This window comes from Tetrao urogallus, assembly GCF_951394365.1.
Source record: "Tetrao urogallus genome assembly, chromosome: 15".
In the NCBI taxonomy this organism is placed as follows: Eukaryota; Metazoa; Chordata; class Aves; order Galliformes; family Phasianidae; genus Tetrao; species Tetrao urogallus.
In genome coordinates this window covers 7,625,928-7,647,001 of record NC_136828.1, presented here as the reverse complement: position 1 = coordinate 7,647,001, position 21,074 = coordinate 7,625,928, and the positions used below count along the sequence as shown (strand labels likewise).

Genomic DNA, 21,074 nt, shown 5'->3' with positions numbered 1-21,074 from the left:
TCATCATCTTCATTAAAATTACTCAAAGACTGCTGTTGAAGCAGCTCTGAACACAAGTCAGTTTTTAAGAGCTGTGATGCTATGCTTCTCAGCTGCTGCCTTCCTTCATTTTCCTGTCCCTGCCATAAGGGTGGTCTGTCTCTGAGCCCTAGTGGTGACCACTTGCAGCTGTTCTATATTTGATCAGTTCCTTAAGCAGTTTATAGAATTGTATGACTAGCTGGAGATCCAACTGCAAAGGCACCTGCACGCTGGTACGACCACTTGAATATGGAATAATACAAGTACAGTCTAACACGAAGAAAAATTGGAACCCTCCAAAGAAGGTGAGAGGACCTACAGGATCTGAGCACTGTCTGTACAAAGTAATGTTACAGATTGCCTTTATATCCAATTCTGCTGAAGGGTTGGTGGAGGCTTGTTTAAGATTTGAAACCAGTTGGGTGCAGCTGGGTGAAACTTGAGAGTATCTACTAAAAAGTGAAGGAAGAAAAATACACTCAGTAACAGCTCCTCTCTTGTTATGAAAAAGGCAACCACATGGGGAAGTCTTTCTCAAATCTTGAAGGGATGATGTATATTTGTGACTTTGTGGAGGAACACTTCAATAATGCAAATACAGGCAGATACACCTTTGAACCAGCTGAGATTTTGTGGTAAAATCATGAACATGAAATGTTAAAACAGTGTCTATTGCTTTGGACTGCCTGTACCTGAGCAAATCGGGTCTAATGCTGTGAAAACAGCGAGATTTTAAAAGAATTCTTGTTAGTTTTTTTTTTTAAGCTGAGGCATTTCATTTACCCTAAACTGGGTGGAGTTGAAATGTATGGGGCAGGGTCAAGCCTCCACAAGTCAGAGGCTCTGTATGTTGTAGGCAATAACAGAGTCGTGTTTTCCAGGTAAAATATACTCAGGAATTGTTTGCTGCAGTGTACAAGTGAAAATAATCCCTATAAATCACCAGAAACATCAACTACAATGTTTTTTATTTACATAATGAAGCTTTGGACCTTTAAATAATTCTTTATGGAAGGCCTATCTTAAAAACCTGTACATGCATCAATAGACCTACAAACCTACCTGCAGCCTAAGATGGGAGGTCTCACGAACAAGACACTTGCTGAGCACCCCACAGTTACAGGTGGAAAGGCTACATTGTTAACAAGAAAGTTTATTTGCACAAGGCAGCGTAGAACTCCGTCAGGCTGTTGATGTGGTTTTGGTGTGGTTTTCTTTTCCCTTCTCAGGTAGTTGATTTTTTATTGGCCGTTCTTGAAAAAACTTGCCAGGATCATCATCTTCTGGACTGTTCTCACTGCTGCTCTCACTGGTATCATCTGGAGTGCTCACACTGTCCTCCTCTGATTCTTCATTGCTTTGTGTTATTCTGGAAATATTTTTCAGGACTATAAAAGCACAACAAACTTCTAATAAGAAAAAAATTCAAGTTTCATTACCTTGAAGAATTGATTGGCCTGTTGGGGTTACAAAATTCCTTTCCTGAGTCAACATCAAATGGATCTGGAAAAAGAAGAGATACATTTAGATGGTCTGACTTCATTTATTTTTGAGAACATTACTGGCAGGCAAGGCATATGAAACCTGGTTCAGCTTTCTGAAAAGCTTAACTCATGACTCGTTTGGTTACAAGAGGTCAGAAGCCAACAACATACAATTTGTTCACTGTTACTGTCTTATTAAGTTATTCTACATTCATCATATTTCATGAGATTAAAGAAAATAAAGGAGACTAGTTAGAGGGTGGGTGGTGGTTGGGAATTCTTCCTTACCTATTTCTTCTTCTTTTATTTCTTTGACACTAGCTAGAAAGTCCTTTTCAACACCTAGCACTTCTTCATGGCACTGACAAGCTGCATATTTTTCCAAGAGATTTTTGTTCAGCTCAATAAATGTCTTCCCCCATTTAAATTTCCTTAGAAGAATGGTGGCTAGGTCTGGAAATCCTTCAACAGAAAACAGAGGATCACTGGTCTTCAGTAGGAGATATCAGTCAGCTCACAGGTTTCTAAGCTCAGCACCTCTCTCCCTATCACTACAGCACTGAGGTGTACACCAGCTTTTTTTTATTATTATTATTGTTTAGGGATTCAGATTTCTTCAAATTATTTCACCTTAACTTGAACAGCTAATCAAATTGAGGAAAAGTACAGTCTTCCAGTATTACATGAAAATATTTCGTACAGTTAATGATGCAGGCTGTAGATCCTGCAGTCCTCCAGTGAAAGAGCAGTTGCACATATCTTCAGAAGGTAAGGTTTGCCAGCAGTACACTGGAGGATGCCTGTTTGATTGTCAAGCAGCTTCTGTGATGAGTTTGGAAAACAACTTGAGGGGACAGTTTGTTTTTATTGCTCTTAACCAGAAGAGCAATAACAGAACACAACAGCCAGCTGCTACCTGTCACAAGGACAGAGGTGCACAAGGATTCACCATCTTTTCTCTGGTGGTTTTTGGTTACATGCCATGCTGAGAAAACTTGGATCATCAGATCCTGTGTCCTGGACATGAACCCCAGCCTAGTGATAACTGATGGCTACCAGACAGAAGCACCTGGAAGAGAACTATACAACTTCATTCTAAATTCAAGACCAAACAGGTCAGCATTACAGTTTATTCTGTCAAAAACCATCTCCTCATTATATTAAAAATGTCAGAACTGCTGGTAACGTATTTTCTACCAGACACATTGCAGCCTACCAACAATGCAAAAAGCTGCAGCGAAAGCTTCCACACAAGACAGCTTGCACGGCCGGCCGTAGTTGATAGGATTTGCAGCCACCAAGTAAGGCAGCAGCCTTAGATGACCTCCTCTCATTTTCTTAAAGGGCGTTTCTTCTAATTTAGCCCACGAGCAATCTATAACTGCAATTCCATTCTGAGCAATGATGTGCCTGAAAAGAGAAACATCTGTGAGAATTTCAATTGCCTCGTAATACCTGTGACAAATCTGAACGCCCCCTTTGTCAATCAAGAAGTTTGTTTTACAGTGATCCAAAACAGAGAGGTACGGTATAGTAACATGGTTTTCTATAGAAACTGTAGGTGGTAAGAAAAGTTAAAAACTGAAAATGAAAAACTGAAGGATTAAAAGCATGACAGAAGCGTAGTTAGAAGTTACATATTCATGCTTAACAACAAAGGTCAGACTTAAGCTCTTTGCCAGCTTCTGAAAAAGAATCTTTTCTCTGAATGAATACACCTTTGTAAAAGTTCTGCAGCCACATCTGAAGAAGCTTCTGTGTTTCTCCACAAAGCGCTGTGGTTAACGGCTTGCACTGCCACAGCCTCACAGCCAGGCAGCATCTCCCGGAGGAGATGCAGCAGCTCCGGGCCGTCATTCTGCACGCAGCACACACTTGGAGCTCTCCTTAGGAATCACAGACACTTTTCTCACCTAACCCCAGATGTGTAAAAATCTTTACCGAATTTTAATAAAATAGCTCACGTTCACATATCAATAGAACACAGCGCAGCAGGAAGGTCAATGTTTACTCTGCAGCAGTTTCGGCCGCAATCGATGATTAAAACGTTCTCCCCCAGCTGACACGAGGCGCGCAGACGTCGCACAGCATCGCCTACCTGTCGGCGGGAGAGACGCAGACGGCGGCCAGAGGGCTGAGAACGACGCCGGGGAACCTCTGGCTGAGGCGCAGGTTTCGGAGCAGCCCTTTTCGGGCCAGTTTCCTCCCGGTGCATCTCTTAGGATCGCAGTGTCCGAGCTCCCACATGGCAAGAGGACACGGAATCTTCGCCTCCGGGCCGCACTCCTCGGCGCCCCGCTCTCCCTCCAAACAAGCTGAAAACAGCAGGCACGCATTAGCGGGGAGCGCCTCGCTTCTGTCAGGCTCCGCGGAGCGCTTCCCACACCTCTCAGCGCGGCCTCCGTTTCCGCAGCGAAGGCGTCGAGGCTGTGAGGGTCGCGCCGCGAGGCTGAGGCACCGGCGGACGGCGGCACGCGCCTGCCGCGCCTCGGAGCGCCGCGCCTCATGGCCCCACGCCTCATGGCCCCACGCTTCATGGCCCCGCGCTCGGGCGGAGCGGCCCCGATGGCCCCGGCGCGCACTTCCGCTTCCGGCGGAAGTGGTAATGGCGGCCGCCCGGCTGCTGCTGGTGGCGTCTGTGGGCGCTGCGTTGGGTGAGCGTGTGAGCGCTGCTGGTTTGTCCCTCCCCTCCTCCACCCGTCCGCTAACTGTTCTCTGCTGGCAGGTCTCCTCGCATCGGCGGGCAAGATGAAGATCGTGGAGGAACCGAACACGTTCGGGTAGGTGACTGGTGCTCGTCGTGTCTGCGGCCCGTCCGCACCGGGCGGCCTCGAGTTGTGCCGCTCCCTGCGCCGCAGCCCGGTCGTTCCTCTGGAGTGGGGCGAGACTGACTGCCCCAGCTGGGGCGGTGCTGCTGTGGGCCCGCTGCCCGTAGCTGTAAGTCTGGTGCTGCTCAGGCAAGCCCGCGAGGAAGGAATTAAGGATCCTGATGGAAGGAAAGTAGGGCTTGCGTCAACAGGAGTGGCAGCAGGCAGAGGAGTAGGGTTGTCCTTCTCTGCTCTGCCTTCGTGAGGCCACACCTGCAGTACCACGTCCAGACCTGGGGCCTCCAGCACAGGAAAGATGTGGAGTTTTGGAGTTGGTCCAGAGGTGATCAGTGGGCTGGAGCACCTCTGATGACAGGGTGAAAGAGTTGGGCTTGTTTAGCTTGGAGAAGACAGGGCTGTGGGGAGACCTAATGGGGGCCTTCCAGTACTTGAATGGAGCTTACAAGCAGGAGGGGGTCAGGGGGACCAGCTTTTTACATGGTCTGATTGTGATAGGACACGGAGGAGTGGCTTTAAACTAAAAGAGGAGAGATTTAGGTTAGATGTAAGGAACAACTTCTTATTCAGAGAGTGGTGAGGCCCTGGCACTGGTTGCCCAGAGAACTGTAGATGCCCCATCCCTGGCAGTGCTCAAGGCCAGGCTGGATGGGGTCGTGGGCAGCCTGATCTGATGTGGGGCAGCCAGCCCACAGCGGGGAGTTGGAACCAGATGATCTTTAAGTTCTTCTCCAACTTAAGCCATTCTCTGATAGCGAAGGGGGTGGTAACAACTAGGAGCGTAACTCGGTCTTTAACTTTTGATCTTTCTAAAGGTTGAATAACCCCTTCTTGCCTCAAACTAATCGACTGCAGCCAAAGATGCCCCCTTCACCAATATCAGGTATGTGTAAGCATTACCTTTTTGTACAGCTTTAATCATTTTCTGACAATTGTTTGTAGTACAATCTCCTTCAGATACGTGCAGGCAAATACTAATTTTATTTGTCATTTTGTGGCCATCATGGGAAATAGACAGGGCCAAATATTTTTTGTAAATTCTGAAGAATAGCTTAAATTCTGGGTGTTCCAGGACCCACTGTTGTTTAGACTGCTTCAGTCATGGTGCTCTCCTTATATTTTTTTCTGTATTGTTTGAGCCAGTCACAGAACTTCTGATCTTTATTAATAAAGATCTTTTTTTGCTTGAAACAATTGCTCGGTATCCTTGAGATTGTCACATAAAAGCCATCCTGGCATCTGATTTGAGTTTTTAATACTTGTTGGTTTAAAGAATTTCTAAGGCAACTCTTGGAACAAGTCACAGAGGCTCAAAGCTGCAGTATAAATCCAACACTAGCAAAACAAACAGGAATTTAGTATTTTCTAGATTCTGTGGGAGAAAGTGAGTCAACATACACTGAGCACAAAGACTAAGTAATAGGAAATAACAGGAAATTGATTATGTTTTTAACATTTGCCTCCTAACCATAAGCACAAACCTAAGCCTCCTTAAAAGTTCAAGTTCACCAAAGGGATTTTGGTATGCTGACAACAAATGGGGTTTTACTTACTTGTGGGATGTTCTATGAAACCAAATCAAATGCATATATACTGTATATACAGCGTGTGAAGGGAAGGAATTAGAAATGGAATTAATAATAGGGAGAATGCTGAACTGAAAGATGCCAAAGGGATCAGGAAGAAAGCTAGCAATGCAATAAAATACTTCTTTTTCTGGATATGGGAACTTAAATGTAGTCTAAAATTGGGAGTAATTTTGGAAACTGCAATCTGTGGTGCAGAACCTTCCCTTGCACAGTTATTTCATTGCCATGGAAAACTGGCACTTTTTAATTCACGAGACAGTCAGTGTAATAGTAACTGTAAGTACAGTTCTGGAACATGCATTCAGGAAACAGACATGTGAGTGTAAGGCATTCCTCAGATACATGAAAATCCAATTTTGTTGTTAAGTAGGGAGAGGATCCTGCTTGTTGAGACACAGATCGTGTTTTGTAGAGATGCCAACCTTCTGGCCGAGACTGTGATAGCAGTGTTGACTGTAGAGCAGATGCAAGATCATAAGGTCATGAAAATGAAAATGGGAAGGAGAACCTGCCTATATCCCAGTGCTTAGGGCATTTTGGGGCAAGATTCTGGTGTTCTGATCTTCGCTTCTAGGAACGCTTTTGTAGATCCTAGGTAAGAATTAGACAGAGTCCTGTCCTGGTAGTTGTAGGGTTGGAATCCAAGATGCTTTTACTTTATCTGCTTTTGTAGTCCGTTTTCTTGCGCTTCCCACAGAAATATTTTACTGTTCCTTGCAAAATTAGCTTAAACAAGTGACTTTGAAATAACTCCTGTAAACACGTATTTCAGAACTTTGGGCCTTTTTTTTTGAATGACAACTTACCTGTACTGAATCACTTTGGCAGCAGTTCTACAGGAGCGTTGTTACTGCTGAACTGTTTGACAGGTTTATGCTGCTGAACATTACTCAGATCAGATTGTGAGAGCCAACCGTGATGAGGAATGACCAGTTTGAGAATCTCAGTGGGACCTCAATATTGGTCACTGTTCTGAGCAAAAGGGCTCTGTGGGTGAGGAGTTCAGATGACTGAGAATGGAGACAGCTGTCAGTAGTTTTACTGGCTTCAGTTTTTGTTATTTAGGTAATGTCTGCGTTACCTTTCATGGATCTGCTGTCCAGATATTTGTTTGTATACAGGTTTCTTGTTTCTGCTGTAGGGAGAGGCTAACATCTTTCACTGAGTGTTGAAGGTAAAATATGTTAAAGCTTGTGAAGTAAACCAATATAGCAGTAGAGGGTACTTAGGGTAATTCAGATGGAAAACACAGATTTCTTTATGCACAGCATAAGAATTTGTCCTATTCTGTACAGTTTTGTCACCACAATAACTTGCTGGAATTTAACCCAAAGCATTATTCTTCCTTGATGATGTTTTGTGGTGTTTTTAGGCCCTGTGCATCTCTTTAGGCTTGCTGGCAAGTGTTTCAGTTTTGTGGAATCCACGTGAGTAACAAATTTGGATATTTGATCATATATTTCTATTAGGAACAAACCAGTTCTTAATTCCCACCTGAAATATTTATTCTTTTTCCCTTTTCTCCCAAAGATATAAGTACGAGTTCTGTCCTTTCCATAATGTCACTCAGCATGAGCAGACTTTTCGATGGAATGCCTACAGTGGGATTTTAGGGTGAGGCTTTTAGACCTCTTGTGTTTTATCTGTGTTGTTAATAGACTGTTTTATAGATTTTCAAAAAGAAGGCATTTTTAAAATTGTTTCTTCTATCAGAACACTGTAGGACTCCAGGTGCTGTGCATAGAAGTAAATCATCTTGAAATGCTTAGATATTTTTTTAAAATTTTTTAGATAAAAACAATGTTCTGTTTTTAGCTGGAGGTTTATTAATAACCTGTGCTGAGTTGAAAGGCTGATACATTCGTGTGAGAAATCCAGCAGTGTGTAATTCATGCTTATATTAACAGAAGTTTCATGTTAGCAGTTTTCTCTTTGTTGTGTCAGTTCCTCAGATGGGGCATCAGCAACTTCTCTGAGTGCCAAAATGTACCTCTGTGCACAGCAGTCAGTAAACCAGCATGAGATGAAAAGTGTACATCAAATCACTGAGCTTATGACTAGCAGGTGTAGAGACCAATTGTAGCTGTTTCACCGGCACTAAAAGTCCTACAGGCAAACAGAGTTGCACTCACTCAGCGCTAAGATAGCATGATGTGTTTGTTGCAGGATTGATCTGTAAACTATTCTGTTGACCTTAAACAAGGGTTGTAAGCACAAATACTTTGCAAACTGAAAGGTGATTCAAAACTGCTCTCAAAGTAGTGTTGGTATGGCCTGCGTAGCAGCTTGGGTAACAAATTCCAGGGTTTGTAAGGTCTTGGCTATAAGAAATGGAAATAATGAAGCAAGGCAAATGAGGCATATGCAATTAATTTTAACACAATGTAAGGCTATTCCTACATTTCTTCCTGAATTTCCATGTTTTCCTTATCAGAAACATAAAGTGAGGTTTTGTTTTTCTAGAATCTGGCACGAATGGGAAATTGACAACAACACGTTTGTTGGAATGTGGATGCGGGAAGGAGACTCATGTGAAACCAAGAGCAGACAGACAAAGGTATAATAATAAAATACCTACATTATGCTAATCTGGGCATGTTGACTGCAGACAATTTTGTCGCTCTACAAGCTGAAACATTCCAACCTTGAAGAGTTCATAATTTAAGCTATAATATAAAACAAAGATGGATTTCTGTGGCAGGTTGGTGAGTGGGTGGAATTAGTCAGAATTTTATTCTGATATTACATACTGAGTTTACTTAGGTACTCTTGTTGGAGACTTTTAACTCTTTGTTTTTTTTTTTCCATGATTGAGTGTAAAACTCTGGTATCATCACCACTGCTGGAGACATGCAGTGCTTTGTAGTTTGTGTCAGGAAAAATAAATTAAAAAAATCTTGTTTGATTCAAACTGCTGTCTGTTGTGCTTAAGAACATCCAGCAAAAAGGAAGGAACAGAATTAGGCAGTTAACAACAGTATGTCTGGGAGCTAAGCAAGCCAAGTTCAGAAAGCATGCAGGGAGAATTAAGGAAGGAATAAAATAAATGGCAATAGAATGGCTTCTGCCAGAGAAACCAACTAATGAGAAACAGACTGTGGTCTGAGTGCAATTTGAAGAAAAAAGTAAAAATTCCTGTTTTGTCAAGCATTTAAAATGTTCCTTTTCACTTTCAAACAGACTTTGTGCCAAAAAACTGTTCAGCTAGAAGGATCTTTGAGACTTGTTCAATGTGCAGCACGCGATTTGTGCAAGTCCTTGCTCATTTCATTCATCGAAGTTTTTCTTTTCCGCTTTCCATTTCAGTGTGTTGTACAATTACAAGGATACAGTTAATTAATCCTCACATTTCATTTAAGCCTCATATTTCCTGGTGACGCAGATGACTGTCTTGACTCTACTATCAAACTGTAGAGTTTGAAATGGGCTCGATTTCTTGTGGAAGGTGCTTAGATATTACAGTGATGATTGACAACACAATATTTGAGAGAGGTATCTGTGATTGGAGAGAGTGGGTAGAGATAAGAGGCAGAATGTCTTAGCCAAGGTTAAAATGTTCTTTGCTGTGATTGAGGTGCCTTGTAAACATGTTTATTTCCCATTAGGACTACAGAAGGAGTTACTGTTCTTGTGTGACTTCAAATATTGTTATTCAGATCTTTCACTGGCATTTAGTTTTGAACAGACTGGTGCCAAAAGTCTAAAGATCTAAAAGAACACTTTTATAGTGACTTTTGTTCTCTGTAACAGTAAAAAGAGGAGCCTGACATCTAGCACCATAGTCAGAACTAAGATTTTCTAAATGAATTCTGCTTTTGTTGGAGGAGGTTCTCCGGGGTGTCCTATTTACCCTCCAGTTTACTCTCATTCCTTCCAGATCTGTGCTGCTTGGGAGACCAGAGGAAAATGGTAGATGGGGATCGTTTCCCATTACAGGAAGGCATTTTCATGTGTTTGAGAAAGTAACTCAATTTCTAAGATGTGTTAGCTATGATTTCCTTTCAGTTGGTGAAGGCAGTGGAAGCTTTGAGACAAGTCTGCATAGAAATTCCTCTGTTAGCCTTAGAAGACAGGAAATTGATTGTCACCTGCTTATGTGGAGGTGTTTCATTCACCTTTGTTTTTACTGATGTTTAGGTCCATCTTGTTTGTGGAAAGAGCAATAAATTGGCTTATGTATCTGAGCCAAGTACTTGTGTCTACTCCCTCACATTCGAGACTCCTCTTGTCTGCCATCCCCACTCTCTTTTGGGTAAGATTTAGGAAGCCATTTCTGCATGAAGAACCTAGATTATTGGTGTAATAAGAAGGCTTGTTACACCAATTTCAGAGCATTTTAGGTCTTTTAAGTTTGTAAGTTGATTTCAAAGAGAATTACATGTAATACATAATGCTAAGTGTATTTAAATACCAGTCATTATAGCAGATAAATCTTTCTCAATTAAATAGTCATTGCTAATAGAGAACCATTGACTGATATTTGCTGTTTTCTGACTAGCCGTAGGAATCAGCCCTACAATATCTGTTCATTTATATACATTTAAAAAAATACTTCTGACAAAGAAATGTGGGACCTGCTAGTCAGAAATGAGATCAACTTGGTTGGTGGCATTCTCCAGAAACATTAAGTCACTGAATTGGAATTGAAGTTTAAAGCCAACTCTTGAAAGCTGCATGTGTGCTACCAGAAAAACCTTTAACTAATAGAAGACACAGTTTGCCTTTCATTTTTCAGTTTATCCAACTCTGACTGAAGCACTACAAAGGAAATGGGATGAAGCAGAGCAGTCTCTGTATGATCAACTAATAACTGAGCAGGTTTGTTAATGTTTATGAACTCTATTTGTTGTCTGATTGGCTTCTGTAGTTTCTTCTCTTGGAACAGATGCATTTATTTTGCCATTGGCAAATAGCACTTCTTGTGCTCTGTGATTGTTTATATACCAATAGTTAATTGTAATTTTTTAATTATTTTTTTTTTATAGTGAAGCTTGGGGAACTAGGGCAAGGTACAGGGAGATGAGTATTAGGTAGATACCTACCTAATAATACAATAACCTTAATATATATTACAATATATTTGTAATATATTACAATAATATTGCAATAACCTTAGAATCTTTTGTAGGGATACAAAAAAATACTGAAAGAGATTTTTGAGGAAGCAGGACTTCTGAAAGCAACAGAAGAAAAGGAAGCTGAGAAACAGAATACGAAAACAAGTCTGCAGTTTGAAACAGTGGATATGTGCAATAAGGTAGAGAGTATAATATTTATAATGTGAAATTAAATTGCCACCTTTTTACTGTATGATTCATAACATAATCTCCATGTTGTTATATATCTTTGGAGAGTGAGAGCACCTTTCTGTATTTTCCTTTCTTAGGAATACAAGAAACTTTCCGAAGAAATAAAAGTCCTTAAGGATTTATTAAGTCAGCACAATATTGCATACAAAGGAAGTTCTGGTGAGTTTTTTTTTGTCATTTTTTCCCACTATTTTCTATTTAGAATGAGTATACTATTAGATATATATACATTATATGTATTGTTTTTGGCTACATGAATTAAGTAATCATGCATGCAGGTCTCGATTCCTGCACACAGGAGACTTCTTTTGCTCCCAGGAAGTCTCTTGATTATGTGACATTTGAGCTTTGTTTAAGAAAAAAAAAAAAATACTGCTGTTATCATAATTAAAGTTTGTCCCCAGTACTTCACGTGACAAAGAAAATCTGTGTTAAAGCACCCATAGCTCATAAGCATATTTTATGTAACCTTGCTTTATGAATAATCAGCCACAAGGGCTTCTTCAGGAGCACTTGAAATGTTTTCTGTATCTATTTGAATTGCTTTCATTCTTCCTTAGTCACCTCTCCTCCTCTGATTTCTGTTAGATAAGTGTCTCATACAGTTCTGAGAAAGAATGGCTGTTGGATGCTGGCTGTGAAGTAGCAAAGTTTATCTGGATTAATTTCAGACTTTTTTTTTCCTGCATTCCTTCTAATCCATCATGCTCATTATTACACGAGCTGTTTGTCTGAATATATACATATATTCCCCTGAATATATGTATAGCTTGCATGCTAAGAATTGGTACCTCAAGAAACCAACAAGCTTTTGAGCGACATAGCTAACTTCTTCCTGTTTTGAGGAAGTTTCTTTTAACTTGTAGACTTCTTCTAGGAAAATCTTTGTAAAATGTGTTATTCACATGTTTTACCTGTTTAACTCATGCAGTATTTCTGCCAGCCTGTGTGGTAGCTTATTTAATTATTGCAGATTAGAACTCTTATCCAAAGAACTCGTGGCTTACTCAAGCTGACTTATTTCAAAATTATTCAATGAATTCTGTGACAAGAATACTTGTGTTTAAATGTGGTAATAACTTCTGTCTTCAACTGAATGTCACAGCTGAAAACACCAGTGTTGAACATGTAAATCACAAAAGGGCGACTGCAGAGACAACTGTGCTTAACGGGTCAACGAATGCTGAACGTCTGCATGGTGATGCAGGGATTTAGAGTGACGCTGTGCGAAAGAACTTGCGTGGTAAACAGCAGTTTGATACAGAATGTCAAGCAAGTTGACTGTGTATCGTGACACTATGATGATTTAACTCTTGTGGATATTCTTGACTTCCTCAATTTCTGCCCTAAAGCAAAGGGAACAGTGGAATGTCAGTGCCATCTACTGACACCAGCCGGCAAGTTTCTGAAAACACTGATGAGAGCAATTTGAGACTGCTGTGGAGCCAAGGTTTACAGATTGTATCTCTGTTCTCAGCTTTGTTATTTTCTTTAATCAAGCGTGCTAAGAGGCAGTGTAAATACAAAACAGCCCCGGGCACTGCTCTGAGGTGTTGTACAAAAGGTATTGGGCAGTATTCAGAACGTGTTACTTCACCTGTATGCTAAACCGAGAGGTTTCTTATCAGACTTCAATGAAAGGAATGAATAAATAACGCACAGCACGCATCCAGCTGTGCTCAGAGGCTGGTGTGATCTGTGGATAAGGTGACTGCTGCTTAGGAGCTGGAGTGCTGCGCAGAGAACACTCGATTGTTAAGAAGAGTAGTTGTGTGAATACGCGGCAGTTCTCTGTAACGGAATAAAGCGGACTGTGCTCCCTCAACGTGTGGAAGCTCTTGCGGAAGCTGGCTGCACCCTGAGCGCCTCCCGCTTCCGGCCGCCGCATCTCAGCAGCGCTCGAGCGCCCCCCTGCGGCCGGCTCGTGCATGGTCGCCGCTTGCAGCGCTGAGGTCGCACTTCCGCTTCCGGGCGGCGCGGGGAGGAGAGCGGAGGAATGAGCTGGGCGCGGGGCGGCTGGCGGTGAGGCGGAGGGCTGGGCGCTGGGACCCGGGAGCCGACAGTCCCGCACTTCTGACTCGCGTGTCTTTGCAGGGCGCGGTGCGTCTTGCTCCTGCCCGGCCCCCGTAGGTGGCTGGCGGGACGGCGTGGCACCGAGGGCGCAGCTAAAGCGGATCCAGAGAGCGAGGGACCCATCCCCTTCTCTTCCAGCAAGGCCAGCCCGCGGGTGTGGAGCGTCAGCCAGTCTATGGGGAGTGATTACCAGAGGCCGTGGGTGAAGGTGCTGCCCCTCATGCTGCTGTGCAGTGGGCTGTTGCTGTGGTGTGCGTTTAGGGAAAAAACGGAGATTGACGATCAACTGGAAGCCCTGTTATCTGGTCAGATCGTGGACCCTTTAGACGCGGCACAACAAAGCGATGCTCCTTCACAGATACAGAAGGAGAGATGATGAGCGCACCTGTGGTGAAGGAGCTGCCAAAAGTTCAGCTGCTTAAAGGCTGCTCCCGCACTTGATTTGGAAAATGTTTTTCTGTCCTACCACCAGCCTTATCTTGCAAACAGGATTTATTTATCTTGCTGCTTTTTGTTTGTCTTCACTTAGCAACTTACAGCAATAGCAGAATGAATAGTCCTTTTCTGCATTACATGGCAGCGATGGACAGGATGTATGGCAAACTAGCATGTATTTGTAGATATGTTGTGTTCAACTCGGTTTTTTCCATGGATGTTTTTTTTTTTTCTTGGTTGCACAGCATATTAAAATATCGAAGCTGTATGTCTGTAATTTGGTTGCTGAAGGTGACCTTCAGCTGGTACTCTGCTAGTGCGGAGTGCATGGAGTGCATTCACATCATATTGAGGACACCTGTATTAATGTATGATGGATTAATGTTTAGATTACTTTGTAATTCTACCAAACAATGCAGGATTTACTTAATGCACAGTTAGTGCTGGTTTTCTGCAGCGTAACGTGTTTGACATGCCTAACTAAAGTGGTCAGTGCTTAGGTGGGAATTTTGCAGAAACTGTAAGTGATTGATCTGCGTCAGAGAGGGGAGGGAGCTCCTTATTTCACAGCCAGCTTAGTATCTAATTTTTATCTACATTTGCAGATACTCTGGAGACTTGCCTGGGAGAGGAAGAACGCACTGGTGTGACTTAATTCTCTTTCAAGTTAGGTGTATTTTTATTTATTTATTTATTTATTTTAGGCTTTCCTCTGTAAAGATACAAAACTTCTGTGCGATTGAAGCCCTTCATTAAAAATCAAACACGTCCCCACAACAGGGCAGCAGGGGGTAACGCCGAGTAAAGGAGCCCAGGGCTAGCAAGCACTGCTTTCTCAAAGGCAATAAAGCGTCCTGGTTTTGCGCGTGCGATGCGGTAGGTGACTTCAAGCGAAGCTTTTCAGCTGTTTGGGAAGTGAAAAACGCCGGGCTGCCGGCTGAAGGAGCCGCGCTGTCGCCGCCGTGAGCTTCGCGCCGCAGCCGGTGCAGTTGCGCGCGCACCGCTCGCAGGGCGGGACGAGGCGGGGCCGCCCGCTGAGGGGAGGAGCGGGGCGGGCCGCGCACGCGCCCTGCCGGCCGCTGGGGACGATGCCGTCCGTTTCGAAAGCGGTGTCGCGGGGCGGAGGGTCTGGCGGGACCCCGCAGACCGAGCAGCCGACGCATTATACGTAGGTACCGCGTTCTAGAGGCGGCCTGCTTCGCGGAGCCCGGCGCTGCGCGGGGAGGGCTCCGGGCTCAGAGGCGGAGGGCCCGGCCGAGCGCCAGGCCTGATACGCGCGGCCTCCTGCTCCGCCGGCGGGGCTGAGTGCGGCCTCGCTCCGCTTCTTTCCCGGCTCCGGCCGCCGCAGTGAGGAGGCCCGGCTGCGTGTCGGCCGGGTGGAGGCGCGGGACGCCGGTGTGGCGGCGTTGGCGTCCCGCTCGTGTAGAACCTGCGCTGCTCGCAGAAGCCGCCTAACGTGGATCTGAGTGCCGTCGTGTCCCGTTCCTAGCACTTGCAGGCTGGATCCTGCTATGCAGCCCGGCTTTGGACATCTAAAAGTTCTGTTCCCGTTCTTCTCCCACAGTCCAGATCAGTTTAAAGAACGCAGAACTGAAAGACGCACCTTGTAGCTCTGTGCCGTTGCATCCTCCGTGCTGTCTGAGCGGCTGAGAGCTTAGAGATCCCTTTATTCTCTCCAGCCCTTTCCCTGCCCGATGCCTTCAGTCCCCTGTACCTGGTAGACGTGCTGTACCCTTCTTGAGACCTCTGGGAAATCCGAGGTTCTGTGAAGTCCCCAAGTACTCCTTCCAATGCAAGTACTCTGTAACCTTAGAGCTGTAATGCTGTAATGTTCAACTGGCCGATGGATATATAAACTGATATGGGAAGGAGTGCTGTCTTGCATCCTTTGACAAATAATAGTGTAATGCCCAGTCTGGTGTGATTGTGATATGCAATGGAAAGGCTCAGACTCCGTAAATAGCTTTTGTGCTCGAGGTGCTCATGAAGGGCTGTCCTACTTGCTTTGATTCTATGATTCTGTCAACCTGATCCAGCTGTGGACGTCCGTATTCGTTGGAGAGTTGGACTAGGGCCGCTTTCAACTCTATGATTCTACTCCTAAATAATCTTCAGAGAGACATTTAGATTGTCCCAATGCAAACCTAACACTCCCTAAAATAAGCTTGCTGAAGCCCCTCTTGTGGCTCCTGCTAACCTGCTTAAACTACTTTCAGTCCTCTAGCTTTCTGTATAGAGTGCCCACATTCTGGGGATTATTGTGATTAAGTGCCTGGTTAAGCTAGGAGTGCTATTTAGCTAAAACAGCCTTTATTGTTGTGTGACAGCAAGCCATATGAATGCTTATTCAGGTACTTGATGGATTTATGATCTGCGTAGTGGTTACTTAGGGCAAAATTCTGAATGCTGCCTTTTTAAAAATTTATTTATTTGATTTTTAGCTCAATTACATGATGTAGAATAATGTGCCAGTATTTTATTTGTAACACATCTGTCATCAGAAATGAAATCACTCATTCAGAAGTATTCATTCAGCTGTTAAATGGTTAATTACACATAGGAGCTATAACAGTGTGCAGGTACATTTGTAAAATATTTATGGGCTAAATGCACTGAATTGTCCAGTGCCCTGTTAGTACTGTGAAGATGTGCCTCCGATAAGATAAACTTGTAACACAGTTTAATTTTTTTAGGTATCTAAAGGAATTTAGGACAGAGCAGTGCCCTCTATTTTTGCAGCACAAGTGTACCCAGCACAGACCATTTACCTGTTTTCATTGGCATTTCCTAAATCAGCGTCGTCGTAGACCTATACGAAGGCGTGATGGAACTTTTAACTACAGTCCCGATGTTTATTGTACAAAATATGATGAGACTACAGGAATCTGCCCAGATGGAGATGAGTAAGTGATTTCTTTCAGTCCCTAGGACTTCATAGTATTAATGGCTTTACAGAAAGATGTTAATTTTTTCTTACAAAAATGATTGATAGGATCCTGCAGTTTGACTGAGAGAACTTTTTGTGAGTGATTTGTGAGTTTTTGGTACGTATGCTTTTATGTAAGCATGTGTTCTTTAGGCTGTCATGGAGTTAGAGCTATCTTATTGTTTTGTAACCTTTTTGAAAGCAGAATGTAAGAAGTTTATTTTCTCCTAGTATTGTTCCTGTTGTCCCTGAACATTTTTTGGCTATTGTGTCGTGTTTTTTCTCCTGACAGTTTTGAAATTGTATGTGCAAACTGCATTGTGTAGGGACTGACGGACTGTAAAGGAGAAGGACTGTTTTGTGATGGCTCTGCAGAGAGGGAAAAAGGAAGTTTTTCACACAGAGGGTGTTGATGCACTGGAACAGGTTGCCCAAGGAGGTTGTGGATGCCCCATCTCTGGAGGAATTCAAGGCCAGGCTGGATGTGGTTCTGGGCAGCCTGGTCTGAGTTGACCGTTAGGGTTTGCTTTTCCATGGACACATGTTCTCTTCTGGATAAAGGCCACAGGAGTCATGGGGAGGGGGTGAAGCTTTGCGGAGATAAGAGTGAGCAAATAGGCAGGCATGGCAGGCAGGCATGTCTAGAGGAGCTGGGTATATTGTGGTCGTATAACATAGAGGAACTAGCTTCATCTGCAATGATGGAAGCAAGGAAAGACTTCTGACAGGAAAAAAAAAATCAAAACAGAGAAGCAGACGGGAAATAGATAGTTATGCTGCTCACGTGTTTTAACATGTGAAGACAGTTATTTTGGTTATTGCAGTATTTAGCAGCTCTCATCATGGATCAGATATCTTTTGTGTTCCAGGCTGTAGTCACAGAAGAAAAAAAGGTGGAATTTTTCCCCAGGAATTACAAACTAAACAACAGGTGACAAGTGAAAGTAAACAACAAAGAAGTAATAGGCAGCATGACAGTATTTAGAACTGTGCCCAAGCAAAACAAAAAGCAAAAAATGTCTTTGGGGATGATTTAAAAGAGAACAGTTACGTACCTGTTCAGGTGTGAGCATGAATATGAGTGGTTCTCATTTGAATATCAACAAGAGGATAATGGACTCTCATGTCATTTCGTTGATTGGGGACAAAAATTAACTTTTCATTATTGAATGATAGATAGTGGTACTAAAGGAAGAAAAAGAAAGCAGTCTTTTAAAAGAATGTTAGCTGAGCAAGATTGCACTGGTAGAAGCAAATAAGGGGATGCTTCAAAGAGCTGAGAAGTGAGATGAAAGCTCATGCAATCTTTTGCTGTAGTTGTAGATGGCATAAATATTAAATCTTAGGCCAAAGAAAACATAAGACCCTTGAGAGAGCTCATATTTCTTTATCAGCTTGTTTTTGGAATCTGTTTTGCCTTTACGTGGGAAAAATTGTGACTTGAGTATTTCTCCCTCTCACTGCATGCAAGGAGCTGTGTTTTGTCTGACAAAATATCTGAATTCCTTAATTGTCTTTAAGCAGTCATTTGAATGTAATTGGAGGCTTTAACATTTTATGAGACATCTTCTGATTGGTAATTTCTTTAGGGAAAAAGCCCAGATATCTAAGCAAAAGTGCTTGCCATCCACTGAGGGGCCACTGACACAGAGATGAGCAGTGAGTTGTGAACCCGTACGCTTCGGGCTGGGAGACATTTACTTCTTGTTTTCAACAGGAACCAGCAAAATTAAACAGATGAATATGGAGGAGTGAGCATTAAGCATAAGACTGAGACAATATTCTCACCTGTGTGGTGTGCGTATGTTGTGATTTGTAATGAACAATCTGCTAGTATGTTTTCCCACTTAACTCCTGCACAAATTCTGCTAGTGGTGGGACAGCTAGCAGTAGTAACATGATTTCAGATTGCAATTTCATTTGTTTCAAGTTCAGTACAAGACTAGAGTCTGTCTGATACTTCTGCCAGCCCAAAGGGGTTTCTCATTTTTCTGTATCAGTAGCAATTGTAGCAGAATGGGAAGGCTGCACAGTGCTGATCATAGAGCGCGAGGCATTTCTTATGAAGTTCAGCTGAGTCACCAAAATGCTCCAACAAAAATTGCATCCCATCTGTCTTTTCACACAGAACCAGGAAGTGTGAATGAACTACTTCCAGATCTTGATTGTTGGTTGTGTTTTGTCTTACACTGAAAGAATGAGGTGTAGCACTGAATTTGGTATACTTAGTCTTCTCACTAATTAATTCTGGTGGGATTTAAAGAGGTGTAAGTAAACTCACTGGCTGCAACCCATTTGTAACAGCAGCAGGACCAATGCATTGAGAAGATGTCACCAAGAGAGGAATGTTCTCCAGTCTCTAAAGACGTAGGCTGATGGAAAAACCCCACAGAGGAGGGATCTCCAGCAAGAGATTCTTCTGTGGGGGCAGTCAGCCTTTAATTGAGGCCTTAAGGTCTTCCAATTGCATAGGTTGAATTGCTTCCACCTGTGCTCCCAGGGCTGACTGGGTCTCTTCTTCCAGATGCTCAATCAGTAGTTCAGGCTGTAACTTAGAAGTTCCCATACCCCATTTATCTTGATTGAGTGTTTTAAAATTTCTAAAAGAAACAAACTTGCATCTTAGAAATCATAAGAAGCATCAATTCTTGGAAATCAGTTCAAGCTACAGGTATCTTAGTAGGATAGACAAAAATTAATGTTTCAATTTTAGTATATAAATAGACTTGTAAATTTTGCAAGTAAATTGCTTAATCTGTTTTCTAAATAGTCTTCTTAGAACATAGCAAAGCTTAGGCCAACGTCAGTCCTTATGAATGCTAAACTCTGCTTAGTACTTCATCATTCTCCCTCTGTCTACAAGAACATATTTCTGTGGGGTTTTCCATTTGTTGTTCTGTACCACACCCCAAGTTTTTTCATGTAGTTTCTTTTTACTTCAGGATGGGAGAAAGTAATTTTTGGAGAGAAATATTTTTTTCAAACCCAGCAGTGACCAAAATGAATTAAATTACACTGAAGTAAACTTGGGGAGAACAGACACATCTGCATATGCATTTTTTTCCCCATTTGTTTACAACTGATAGAATTATAATCCATACATGATGTTAATGACTTAGAATACAGACCAGGCCTCACAGAGTTGTGTCTTGAAAATGGTTAGTATACCTACAAAGATTTATTGCTGATACAAGAATTTTTCTCTTGCTTTTTGTAGAGAAGTCAATTTAAGTTTGCTTTCAGGCTGTTCAAGAGGTTCTGTGCCTATAAGGATCAGGCAGAACAAAACATGATATCTCGAGTACCCCTTTATTGTAGGTAACTGTAGCACTTAAAAAACAAAAAGAAAAAAACAGTAAACAATTCTCTTATAGTGAGGAAGTGCCTTAAGCTTGTACCAATATGGACAATGACATTTCTCAGTTCAGGTGTTGCTTTCTTACATGGGTGTTTGCTGTATTTGTTAAGAATATCTTTGTAAGCTAGCCTAGTATGGACTCTTGTAATTTTAGTGGAGACTATGAAGTAGATGAACACTTCTCATTGTTAAGCTGACATGTCAGATTTGTTTGTGAATCCTGCAAAGTTGTTTGTTACGAGTTAACGAGAGAGAGCAGAATTCAGAGTTGAATGTTTAAACATAAAGCAAAGCCTAAACTTTCCTCTTTCTGTGATATAGTTGCCCTTACCTACATCGAACAACAGGAGATACAGAAAGGAAATACCATCTCAGATATTACAAGACTGGAACATGCATTCATGAAACAGATGCCCGGGGTCACTGCGTGAAGAATGGGATTCACTGTGCCTTTGCTCATGGGCCGCATGACCTTAGACCTCCAGTATATGACATCAGGTAGTCTGTATTTCCAATTCTGCAGCCTCTTCAGCAGGAAAAGCCATGTCTGTTACAACTGCACACCGGGCAATGTAGCGTGCTTTGCGTGAAAAACGTGATTTCATCTGTAGCTACAGAACATAAGAATGCATTTTACTGTGCATCAAGATAGCAGGTGTGAGCATGCTAGGAAATACACTAACATTTTGGAACTTGCTGTTTGAAGAGCCATATATGTAATTCTTAGCACTAATGAAAGACCAGTTATTCTATCCTTTGTCATGTATGCCTTGTAAATTTGTATGTGATTTTTACATTTATAAATTTACAACTGTTACGCCATTTTTCGGGTTCTGAGCTTATTTTTGGCATTTTGCTTTCTGCCATTGTTGTTTTTTTCTTTTCATGTATATAATATCAGTATTATTTTCTACCTCTCTAACACTTGAGCAAATTACTGTCAAAAGAAGGTACTTGGTGAGTCATGGTAGTGGCACAAATGAGTTTTGGTTGTGACCTAAACGGGGCCATAAGCATCTTCTGGCTGCATACAGAGCTGAAGATGCTTATAATG

General features: G+C 42.5%; 4 protein-coding genes across 4 annotated transcripts in view; 3 read left to right on the top strand and 1 right to left on the bottom strand.

Moving 5' to 3' along the window:
* Positions 1 to 1,203: 1,203 nt before the first annotated feature.
* Positions 1,204 to 4,027, bottom strand: TSR3 (TSR3 ribosome maturation factor; the record flags this gene model as incomplete). The annotated part of the gene is made up of 6 exons (XM_079543090.1): positions 1,204 to 1,390; positions 1,461 to 1,524; positions 1,794 to 1,967; positions 2,722 to 2,915; positions 3,604 to 3,820; positions 3,892 to 4,027. 6 exons carry the CDS (start codon positions 4,025 to 4,027, stop codon positions 1,204 to 1,206), a joined length of 972 nt encoding a protein of 323 aa, XP_079399216.1.
* A 56-nt stretch (positions 4,028 to 4,083) lies between these two features.
* GNPTG (N-acetylglucosamine-1-phosphate transferase subunit gamma) lies at positions 4,084 to 12,443 on the top strand (the record flags this gene model as incomplete). The annotated part of the gene is made up of 11 exons (XM_079542652.1): positions 4,084 to 4,159; positions 4,231 to 4,285; positions 5,146 to 5,213; positions 7,292 to 7,346; positions 7,450 to 7,533; positions 8,383 to 8,476; positions 10,057 to 10,171; positions 10,655 to 10,737; positions 11,048 to 11,176; positions 11,306 to 11,387; positions 12,334 to 12,443. Exons 1-11 carry the CDS (start codon positions 4,111 to 4,113, stop codon positions 12,441 to 12,443), a joined length of 924 nt encoding a protein of 307 aa, XP_079398778.1. The 5' UTR covers positions 4,084 to 4,110.
* Positions 12,444 to 13,224: 781 nt separating this feature from the next.
* UQCC4 (ubiquinol-cytochrome c reductase complex assembly factor 4) lies at positions 13,225 to 13,677 on the top strand (the record flags this gene model as incomplete). The annotated part of the gene is made up of 2 exons (XM_079542712.1): positions 13,225 to 13,250; positions 13,323 to 13,677. The coding sequence occupies 2 exons, from the start codon at positions 13,225 to 13,227 to the stop codon at positions 13,675 to 13,677; spliced, it is 381 nt and encodes a 126-aa protein (XP_079398838.1).
* Positions 13,678 to 14,824: 1,147 nt separating this feature from the next.
* The window catches only part of UNKL (unk like zinc finger), a gene marked incomplete at both ends in the record, with an annotated part of 30,224 nt that continues 23,974 nt past the window's right edge, over positions 14,825 to 21,074 (top strand). The window contains 3 exon segments of the mRNA XM_079542760.1: positions 14,825 to 14,904; positions 16,430 to 16,639; positions 20,342 to 20,518. Coding sequence (XP_079398886.1) covers positions 14,825 to 14,904; positions 16,430 to 16,639; positions 20,342 to 20,518 — 467 coding nt within the window.